Source organism: Muscardinus avellanarius, assembly GCF_963383645.1.
Source record: "Muscardinus avellanarius genome assembly, chromosome: 13".
NCBI classification, from domain to species: Eukaryota; Metazoa; Chordata; class Mammalia; order Rodentia; family Gliridae; genus Muscardinus; species Muscardinus avellanarius.
The window spans coordinates 2,090,281-2,101,359 of NC_137799.1; the positions used below are offsets into that span (position 1 = coordinate 2,090,281).

General features: G+C 57.4%; 2 protein-coding genes across 2 annotated transcripts; one reads left to right on the plus strand and one right to left on the minus strand.

Moving 5' to 3' along the window:
* Positions 1-830: 830 nt before the first annotated feature.
* GLT6D1 (glycosyltransferase 6 domain containing 1) lies at positions 831-3,011 on the plus strand (the record flags this gene model as incomplete). Its single annotated transcript, XM_080709481.1, has 3 exons — positions 831-859; positions 1,237-1,476; positions 2,351-3,011. The coding sequence occupies 3 exons, from the start codon at positions 831-833 to the stop codon at positions 3,009-3,011; spliced, it is 930 nt and encodes a 309-aa protein (XP_080565607.1).
* An 869-nt stretch (positions 3,012-3,880) lies between these two features.
* LOC308272619 (lipocalin 1-like) lies at positions 3,881-10,839 on the minus strand (the record flags this gene model as incomplete). Its single annotated transcript, XM_080709482.1, has 6 exons — positions 3,881-4,077; positions 7,665-7,760; positions 8,395-8,505; positions 8,702-8,775; positions 9,920-10,053; positions 10,732-10,839. The coding sequence occupies 6 exons, from the start codon at positions 10,837-10,839 to the stop codon at positions 3,881-3,883; spliced, it is 720 nt and encodes a 239-aa protein (XP_080565608.1).
* Between the last annotated feature and the right edge of the window lie 240 nt (positions 10,840-11,079).

Genomic DNA, 11,079 nt, shown 5'->3' on the forward strand with positions numbered 1-11,079 from the left:
TTGCTGATTAGGGGAAGCATCTGGTTTTAATTTTCTGTGATATTTCTCTGTGCATGCCGCGTTGCAAATACCGATCCCACTCTTGACGGCCCCAGTAGTGGCCTGGCTACCCGGTGGACTGATCCAGACCTCGCTGGCTCAAGCAGCGGCCTTGCCTCATGTGAGGCCCCTGTTCTGGCCTCGCTGGCCCCCACACCAGCCTAACCCCACAGCAGGCTCCGATCCCGGCCTCGGAGGCCCCAGCACTGGCCTTGCCTCACGGCAGTCTCCGATGCCGGCCTCACTGGCCCCAGCACTGGCCGGTGCTGGGGCCTCCGAGGCTGGGATCGGTTTGGGCGTTTTAACCTGCCCTGATCACTCCCCAGCACACTTTGGTCTTCTGTAATAGCCGTGAATGTGATCGTCTACACTGGAGGTAACGCCAGCACCCCCAAAGCCCCGACATATCTTAAATCCTATTGTTCTTTTCTTATTATTGAGAGCAAATCTAATGTCTCTCTCCTTTTTTTATATACTGGGGATTAAAACCAAGGGCATACTACTTCTGAAATATACTCCTAGCCCACTTTATTTTTATCTTGAAACAGGCTCTCACTAAGTTTCTGGAGGTCTTGCTAAGTTGCTGAGGCTGGCCTCAAACCTGTGATCCTCCTGTCTCAGCCTCCCAAGTACTGGAATCACAGCCGTGCCCCACTACTCCCAGCCACTGTCTCCCTCTCCTTTTGAAGCTATTTCTTCTGGATCACACAGTGGCTGATAGCAGCCATGAGGATATCAAATAGACACAGAGGAGGGGAAAAAGAGGGAGGTGGGATTTTGTACCAGAGGCAATGGTCCAGCCTGATGCTGGCTTCAGGCAGTAATGGAGAATGTTCTGTTTCTGGGCTTCCTGGTTGTTGTTTTTTTAATTGCCTAAGCAGCAATCGAACTTTAATCAGAGTTCAAGAAAAGCAGCCTGCAGGCTTGGAAGGCTGGTGGGTGGAGGAGGAAAGCTGGCCTGGCAGGTGTGAGCCCGCTCTGCTCCGGCTGACCGAGCGCCACCGGGCAGCTCCTGTGGACGGCTGTGCCTGTGCTTCCCACGGGAAGGAGAGACAGGACGCTAGCGCTCACCCCAGGGGCCTGCCGGGGCCGGGCCAGTCAGCCAGTGTGCACCAGGCCCGCCCGCCGCCCGGCAGCGGCTCGCTGCCGTCGCCCTGCCCAGCGCCTGCCGCTGATCGTGGCCCTGGTATTCCACAGGAGTCGCCAGGACGTCCTGACCTCCACGGCCTGGCTGGCCCCGGTGCTGTGGGAAGGTACTTTCAGCAGACAGGCCCTGAAGGACTTTTACAGAAAGAGAAACATCACCGTGGGCCTGGCTGTCTGTTCGGGGGGCAGGTGGGTGCCGCTCACCTTTGACCTTCTAGTCCCTTCTAGTCCTGGAGAACCGAGGGTGAGCGTCCACGGACATTCGGCCCCGCCAGTGGCCCGCGGCTTGCCGTGATTGCCGCTTCTGGCCGTCCTGCAAGAGACATTTGCTGCGGTTATATTTTCCGCCATGGTGGGGTTGGTAAACCTCTTGGGAATCTTTTAGAAACGCATGCTTTGTTCTGGCTTAGTTGTTCCCAAACGCCCCGGCTTTCCTACACCCTCACCTGCTAACCCACTCAGTGGAGCCTCAGACCTGGCTTCTGCACCCCAACTTCTCCAGGCGACCTATCGGGGCTCTTTTTTTTGTGGTACTGGGGACTAAACTCAGGAGCATTCTATTACCAAGCTACACCCCAGCCCTATTTTTATTTATTTATTTATGTATTTATTTATTTAATGTGGTGCTGAGGACTGAACCCAGGGGCATTCTACCGCCAAGCTATACCCCAGCCCTTTTATATATATATATATTTATTTATTTATTTAATGCGGTGCTGAGGATTGAACCCAGGGGCATTCTACCTCCAAGCTACACGCCCTGCCCTATTTTTTATTCTTTATTTTGAAACAGAGCCTCACTAAGTTGCAGAGGGCCTCACTAAGTAGCATGAGGCTAAGCTGTGAACCTGTGATCCTCCTGTCTCAGCCTCTCAAGTACTGGGATTACTGGAGTGTACCACCATGCCTGGCTTCTTACTTTTTATTTTGAAATTTGGTTTCGCTAAGTTTCTGAGGGCCTCATTGAGTCACTGAGGCTGGCCACGAACCTGCGATCCTCCTGTCTCACCCCCCCAAGTACCAGGATTACAAGTGCGTGCTCCCCCACCCAGTTGTATTGGGGTTCTTTAGCCTCTGTAAGGCTGCCATTAGATAGTACATTTGATGGCACCTAGACCCCAGGTAAGTTTTAGAACACTAAACTGCTTTCTCTGTGTGTTCCCAGTTCTACCCGCAAGTACCTGGAAATGTTCTTGAAGTCGGCCAACGAGCACTTCATGCCTGGACACAGGGTGACCTTTTACATCATTTCGGACACCTACATCAAGCCTCCCGACACCAGGTCCAGCCCTCTGCACTCCTTCCATTTAGTGCTGTTGCGCATGGAAAAGTGGTGGCAGGACCTGGACTTCACGTGCCTGCAGGCCTTGGGCGAGCGCATCGTCTCCCACATCCAGGACGAGGTGGACTTCCTCTTCAGCATGCAGCCCAACCTGATCTTCCACGATGATTTTGGGGTGGAGACCCTGGGCACGCGCGTGGCTCTGCTCCATGCCTGGTGGTACTTTAGAAACACCACCACTTTCCCGTACGAGAGGAGGCCCACGTCGGCAGCCTACATCCCGTTTGGACAAGGAGACTTCTACTACGGAAGTTCGATTATCGGTGGCACGCCCCATCAGGTGTTAGACCTGGTGGAGACGTATCTGGAAGGAGTGATCCGTGACTTTGGGGCTGGACTTAACAGTACCTTCGAGAAATACCTCAACAGGTACTACTTCCTCAAGAGACCTACCAAGCTGCTGTCCCCCGAGTACAGCTGGGACCCCAGCTTCCTCCTGCCTCCTCAGATGCTGTACGTCAAGGTGGCTCAGTCCCGGAAGTAGGGCACGGTGATGGTGCCGTGTCGACCGACAAATAAGTGACTCGCCAGGACTTCCACGCACACGGGGAGCCCGGAGACACTCTGGTTCTTAGAGACGCAAAACTGCACCCCTCCCCACAGAAGAAGATGGGCCCCTTGCAATTTCCAACCACCCGAGTTGGCTAATTAGGAATAAAGAATAAAAGACGCACACGGTGATGCCGTAGCTTTTTGTCGCAGATAATGGGGAAATACTTTTGAGGCAGGTAGTTTTCTTAAATAGAGAAAGACTCTAGTGTGGAAAAAATGTCTATTCTCAAACTGGAAAAAGTATTTTTCTATGTAAAGAAAAACAAAACAAAACAAACAAACAAAAAAAAAACACCACCAAACCTACAGCTCGCTCACGAAGCGCGTGGCCTGGCCTTAGCGTTGGGATGTGGGCAGCTGGCGATCAATTCCCTCGTGAGTTCCCTCTCCCCAGCGCATGAGGGGACACAGGGGAATTAGAGCCTTTCTCCCAAACACATTCATCCAGAGCAAGGGACTAAATCCATGTGCTTACAGCAGGGGCCATGTCATTTATTTTTATTTACATATTTGGCACTGGAGATTGAACCTTGGGGCCTTCAACCTCCAAACTATATCCTCAGCCCTGTTTTTTTTAAACAAGGTCTCATTAAGTTGCTGAGGCTGGCCTTGAACCTGCGATCCTCTGGTCTCAGCCTCCCAAGTACTGGGATTGCAGGTGTGCTCCATCATGTCTGGCCTCTTCCTCCATTTTATTTTTTTAAGAGGTGTTTGCTGAGCTCCTGGTGACAGCTATCCAACAGAGTGACCAGGGACAAAACTGAGTGGGGGGCGTGACGGCCCGTGGCGGTGGTTTTGCACCTAACTTGGAGTTACTGGACAGTGACAGGCAGCTTTAGAAGTGTCAGGGGTGGAATAGTGTCCCGGGTCATCACTTACGGAACCCCTGGGGTGCATCCGAACCCAGCGTGAGTGACAGATGGTCTTAGGAGAAGAGGAGACGACATCAGACAGACACAGGAGGATGGCCGCGTGAGGACCCAGGGGCGCGACTGCATCTGTGGGCCGAGGAGAGCGGCCTCAGAGCAGCCAGCCCGCTACACGGGGTCTCGGGCCTGAGCGTCCAGGACCGGAAGGATTAAGGTCCGTCTCGGAAGCCCTTGGCCCCGCAGCCCTAGTGGGCTAACAAGGTCAGCACTCTAGGACAGTGGTAACTCTGGGGCGTTAATTCGTGGGGCGCACTGACACTCATCTCAAGGCGTGGAAGACAGAGGCTGAGAAAAGTTGGACGCCCGGTGAGAAGCCGCTTCTGCGGAGGGTCAGCCCGGGGCCGGGCGCGGGCCCTTCCTGTGCCTCCACCGGGGGACGGTCTGAGAGCACACCTGCCCCTCTACGGCTGTCTCCCTAACTAAGATACCTTGTTGGTGACTTGCTTATTCTTATATCTTGCCGGAAAACCAATCTACACACATGCCAGAGGAGAGCCCCCATCCCCGGACCGACAGCGACCAACAGATGCCTCGGGTCGGATCTGGGGAGACGGGGCGCTGGACCCCAAGAAACTGAACCGTCCTTCTCCTGCCAACTTACAAACAAGGCAGGGAGTCGACTGAGAGGACGTCTAAAATCTTGCTTTTAAAGCAGGATGGCGTCATCCAGGCATGGCGGCGCACGACTGAGAAGCTGAGCTAGGAGGATCCCGAATTCCAGGCCAGCCCAGTGACGTATGTGAGCCCTTAGCAACTTAGTGAGACCCTGTGTCAGGAAAGTAAAATAGGGCTGGGGGTGCAGGTCAGAGGTAGAATGCTCCTGAGTCCGGCCCTCAGTACCGCCCTCTCCCCAGCTAGGGAATTGGCATTACAGCCCTGTAAATTATTTGATTTATTTGGAAGAACAACAGCAAACAGGCAAACTTATTAACATGTAGAACTTAGTGTAATTAGGTCCTGGAGCAAGCCTACTGAAGTCTGGGTCATCCCAGAAAGCCCTCCTGACCTCTGCCCTGCTCCTGCTTCCTCTCGCCACACACGCTAAGGGACTTGGGTTTTTTTTTGTTGTTGTTGTTTGTTTGTTTGTTTTGTTTTGTTTTGTTTTTGGGTCTGGGGATGGAACCCAGGGGCACTGTACCTCCGAGTTACATCCCCTGCCCTATTTTTTATTCTTTATTTTGAAACCGGGTCTCACTGAGTTGCAGAGGGCCTCACTAAGTAGCTGAGGCTGTCCGCGAACTGCGATCCTCCGGTCTCAGCCTCCCGAATGCTGGGATGACGAGCGTGCGCCACCACGCCCGGCGGACTTGTCTTTTAAAATTATTTTTCTTAATTTGGTAAACAACATTTCTTTTTGCAGATGACTTATGTAGTCCTGGCCTCATTTACATTACACTGGGAGGCTAAGAGAGGAGATTCTCAATTTCGGCAACTTGTGAGGCCCTCTGTAACTTAGTGAGACCCTGTTTCAAAATAAAGAGTAAAAAATTGGGCTGGAGGAGGAGCTCAGAGGTAGAACGCCCCTGGGTTCCATCCCCCGTACTGGAAAAAAAAATAAAGCTGTGATAGGAACTTTGTCAGATTCGTTGCAGATCCTAATTGCGGTTGGCTTGCTTGTATTTCCCTTCTGTGGGATGTCTTTGATGCGGTAGAGTCTAATGGCTTCAGCCTTTCTTCTTTTCCCTTGGTGTCTATACCCTGTGGGTTTGCAACTCAAATACAGATACTAGAGAAATTTCAAGGTTTCCTTCTATTAAGACTTAATCAGGACTTGATTTTAAGATAACGTGCAGGGCAAGATATCTAACTGTTCTCTCCTATGTCCCTCAACACTAATTTTTTTTTTTTAACTGGACATTGAGCCCAGGGGCATTCTACCTCTGAGCTACACCCCCAACCCACTCTTTATTTTTTATTTTAAAACAGTCTTGCTAATTTGCTGGGGCTGGCCTCCAACCGTGATCCTCCTGTTTCAGCCTCCCAGGGACGGGGATCGCAGGTGTGTGGCACCTCGCCGGCAGACGGGCTGTTTTCCATTCGCACACGGCCTGAGCCCTCGTGGCTGCGCGCCCCAGCCTGCCCTCTCTGGCTCCTTGGAGGCTTCTAGTTGAGCAGGAGTGGCTGTGTCTTGTGTCTCTGTTTTGTAATCATGTTGTCGCCGGCTTTTGCATTTTCTCCAAGTAAAGTCCCAGAGAGACCTTTGGGATTTCAGGTCATGTTTATTCACCGTGGCTGACTGTGGCCAGAGTCCAGCCCCCTGTGGCCACGCCTCGGAGCCTCTGCCGGGTGTTTCTGGGCCAGGCATCCGCCCAGACCTGTCTTGGGCTCTTCCACATGGCAAGGATGGAGGGAAGCCTCTGTCCCAGTTCCCTCAGAGTCTGCGGGCTGGGGCAGAGGCGGGCACACCCGTGTAGGGCCTGGACTCTGAGGGAGGCTGTCTGCCTGCCTCCGCTCACCGCCGGGCTCTCGTCCATGGCCGCTCAGGGCATCTTTCACCTCATTAGGGCCCTTCTACCCTTGCCTGGAGTGTGGGGGCCGCCCCTGTGGAGTGGTCAGGGGCAGGAGGATGATGCCGTCAGCACTGTATGGGCACTGGGGACCACAGAGCTCTGGTCCTGGACAGGGGCTGGGAGCCTGGGGGCAGCGGGTCCCTCACTATCGGCTGTTCTTCCACAGGAGATGCTATGGGCCCCCTTGTGGCTGGTTGGCAGGACTGGTGACCCACAGAGAGGTAGGGGACCGGAAGGGGGATGAGACCCTGGAAGCAGAGGGGCTTTGGCACATCTGGGCGAGTCTCTGGCCGCGGGCCAAGGTGAAGCGGGAGGCAGTGAGGCCGAGGGCAGTGCAGAGGGACGGAGATTCCAGACAGGAGGCCTCAGGGGAGGGTGTCACTTGGGCCCGGGTTGGGGCACTGGCCTGTGGAGCCACAGAGGAAAAGGTGTGATTCTAATGACTTCACTTGACCGTTTGGAAATTAGTCAATCCGTGAATGAACTAACCACAGCAGAAAACTGCTGTCTGTCCCTTCCTGGGACTGTCGGCTAGGCCCCCGGCTGGCCACATCCTGCTATGGCCTGTCCCCTGCTCCCAGGTGCCTGTGGCTCCTCTCAGGACAGCCACCCTGGGTGTCTGCACTCACAGAACCGCCTGGCCCCAGCCACGCACGCTCCGGGGCCGCCTGCAGCCTGGCGCCTTAGTCACTGCCAGCGCTCGCCCTGCTCCATCTGTTCTGATGAAGCCTAACATGACGTGGCCCCGTGAGGCCGGAGGAGGAGGCGGAGGCGTCCCCGACCCGCTCTGTGCACACCCCAGGCTCCCAGAACAGGCCTGGCCTGCAGTGTGTCGTGACGCCTGGGAGCCGTGCAGGGGCCGGGCTGGCTGGCAGGCGCTGGCCCAGGAGACTGGCCATCTGGGCCGCTCCCAGCTCCTCCTCCTCTGCTGTGCAGCCGCCTCCCCGCCCTTGACCTCTCTGAGCCATACCCAGGACCCGGAGCCAGCTTCACGCCTCGGTAAGGAGCCCCAGCAGCTATGAGAGATCTGACATCTGAAGCGCCTGTGCAGGCCTGACTATCGGGGTGCTCTGTGGAGCTGGCCATGTCGGCTAGGGGGGGTCCCGCTGTTGCTCTTGTTGATGGGGTTCTGGGCTCAGCTCTCACCTGCTGTGTTGAAGACGGGGGCTTGCTGCAGGTGGAATTTCTCCACGAACTCCAGGTACCTGCCCAGCCACCTGGGGTCCTCTTGCATTTTTCTTGCTAAAATCGGGGTTGGGGGGCTGGTAGCGAGGTGCTGGAGCCTCCAAGAGCCTCTCTGCTCCCTCCTCTGCGATGCACACTGGGGAGGCTGGGCCGGAGGCAGTCCTGGGCACTGGCTACCCAAGTGTCCTTGCAGGGGCGCAGGCTGGGGCTGGTTACCTCCCAGGCCCGGGGCTGCCCTCTGCCCAGGCTGTTGCAACAGCTAGGTCTGTTCTAAGCCGGTGGCCACGCGCTCCACGGGGTGTAGAGCCCAGGGGGCCCCCACTCCACACCTGTGCAGCGGCCTGCCCTGCTCATCCTGGTCAATGCTCTCCACTGCCATTGCTCCGGGGCCCTGGCTCCGGCTGACCCTCCGTCCCTGATGGCCTCGGCCCCACCGCCTGCCCTGGTCTTCCAGAGGCCGCGGCCTGTGGATGCTGCCGTTCCTCTGCCTCCCTGCACTCTGTCTCTTTTCCCAGAAGCTTTGACTTTGCGAAGCCCAAGAGGATCCAGTTGCTGGTCTCCCAGCCAAGACCGCTCAGAACAGTGACCAGAGACCTCTTCCCAGACAGCAAGTCCCAGGAGTGTCCCGCGGCCCCTCCCTCCCTCTGGGGACCCGAGCCGTGCTGGCTGGCACGGGACAGCCGCCACCTACCCAGCAGCGCCCACAGGCCGGTGACCTCATCGGCGTCCTCGAAACGTACGTAAAGAATGAGGTTGCTGTAGTCGGTGCCGACGAAACAGACGTTCAGGCTGCCCCCTTCGACTGTGGGAGACGCCAGGCCACGGGAGGGGAGGGCTGCTGCCTCCCTCCTCCGTCCCCAGGCCCAGCCACGGAAGACCCAGTGTGCCTCCTCCTCCCGGCACGCGCTCCCCAGCCCCCAAAGCCAGCAGCTCCTGGGTGTCGTGGCAGCTACAGGGCACTGGGGCCCCGGTGCCCCCTCCCAGGCGGGGCTACTCACAGGAGCCTTGGTACTGGCCTTGCAGCCCGGCCGGATGGACTGTGATATTTACTCCCTCACACACTCCATCTCCTCTGAGGAAAGAGGAGGGAACTCATGCCTGCTCCCCCTCCGTGGCTCCCGCTGCCCGTCCCAGGGCGTGGTGGCTGCCTCAGGGCTGTCCCAGGGGGATGTGGAAGGAGCCCTAGCCGAGTGCCCCACGGGCTCTTTGGGGCTCTCAGGGTGGAGCCCGTGGGTCCTAGGGATGGAGCTGGAGGCCCCTGGCAGGAGTGAAGAAGAGAAGCTTGCTCTTGGCTACTGGAGAAGTCTGAACTTCACTGTTCCAGCCTGCCCTTGGCTCTGGGCTTTGGGTTTTGGGGTCAGAGCCCCTGCCCTGGCCATTCCTGATGGCTCCAGCACTGTGCATAGACAAAGCCCTGCCCCCATGCCCCTCGCCCCAAGGGCTCTGCTTTTCAGGGGCGGGGACATGTGCTGGGAGCACAGATGCTGCCTTGCTGTGTCTAGGACTGAGCGTCTGCTAGGACGTGGTCTGTGTCTCCTACGCTGTGGGCATAGACCAATAAGCACGCGGGCTGGTGGTCAGAGTGTCTGATCTCAGTGCAGCTTGTCACCGCTACAAATCTTCTGGGATTCTAGCTCTCCAAGGAATTCCTCACTTCTACGGAGGCAGAAAGGGGTCCAAGCAGCTTTGAACCTGTGATCATCCTACCTCAGCCTCCAAGTAGCTGGAATTACAGGCTTGCAAGTAGACTACTTATTTTTTTCCTTTTGTGGTAGTAAGGATGGAACCCAGGGGCATTCTACGTCTGAGCTACACTCCCAGCCCTACTTTTTATTCTTTATTTTGAAACAGGGTCTCACTGAGTTGCAGAGGGCCTCACTAAGTAGCTGAGGCTGTCTGCAAACCGCGATCCTCCTGTCTCAGCCTCCCGAATGCGGGGATGACAAGTGTGCGCCACCACGCCTGGCTAGTAGACCACTTTTCAATGCTTAAAGTGGTGGGCTGGGGATTCTGTGCCCAGCTGACGAGTGGCCAGCATCCCAGGGACCACAGATGCTTCTCTTTCCTGCCCACCACGCTCAGAGCATCGGACTTGCACCCGCAGGAAAGCACCTCCAGCCCGTTCAGTGCCAGATGTCCTTCCGGCTCTGACCACTGGTGCTGTCGCCCAGGGGGCCCGGGGTCTGAGAATGAGAGGGGCCACGGGGACTGCTCACATCCAGAAGAGCACGAACTCCACGTCCCCGCTGCTTCTGGTCCAAATGGAGCGGAGAGAGAGCCTCAGGGGGTCAGTCGGCAAGACCAGGTCTGTGTGGCTGGCCAGCCGGGTGGTGAGCCAGCGTCCCTCCACCTGCGGGGGTGTGGGAGCAGGCACGGGTCGGGGGCTGGCTAGGCCCCAGCCTGCCTCAGGCCCCAGTGTCATCAGCTGAGCCTGGCCAGGGTCCCCCCACCCCCGGGGTAACTGATGAACCCTCGGGTCCAGGTAGGGCTAAGCCAGGCTGTCTTCCTCCTCGGCAGCATCAGCTGCCTCCTCGGTCTCTCAGGCTGCTCTCTCTCTGCCCTGACCCTGCCTTGCTCTGCTTGACCACGTCCTTCAGTCTCCCTCAGGTCTGGTCCAAGCTCTCTCCCTTCGTGCATCCAGGGAGGTGATGGGGGCTGCCATGTCCTGGAGAGTTCTGGCTGTCCTCCTGGCCCAGCACTGTCCACAATCCCCACACCTGACCATGGCCGCCTGGACCCTGGAATGACAGGCAGGGCAGGCGCGGAGGAGGGACTGGACTCCTCCTGCCCTTTCATGGCACCCCAGGGGCCCCTTTGCCTTGCCCTGCAGTCCCTCAGCCCCATTCTGAAACCCATGCTCTGCAGCCTGAAGGGACTGCTCTCGGGCCACCAGCTCCAACGCCTGGAGAGGACCGGAAGGGCCCTACGGTTAACTGATGGCGCCTGTCCACCAGGACTCCTGCGCCCCTGCCCCAGCCCCTCCCACTGTGACCCCGTGTCCATCCCAGGTCTGGCCCACAGTACCCACCTTCTGTGCGTCAAAGCCCGGCTGCATCGGCACCTCTTCTAGAGTCTTCTGGGAGCCGGCCAGGCCCAGGCCGAGGGCCAGCAGCAGCAGAGCTCCTCTCCCTAGCATCGTGGTGCCAGGGGCTGGGTGGGGGCCTCCTGTCCAGCTCCCCCTCTCTGTGAATGGCCTCCAGCCCCACTCGTCCTGAGCAGCTGCCAGCCAGCCTGGCGGTGCTTCCCTGCCCCAGCCGTCCTGGTTCCTCCCCAGGACTGACTCAGCTGCCCCGTGTCTCAGTCCTGGGAAGATCTGGAGTGGCTGTCCGGGCAGTTTAACAGCATTGCTTTCTGTCCTGGGAGCCCAGGGCAGGGC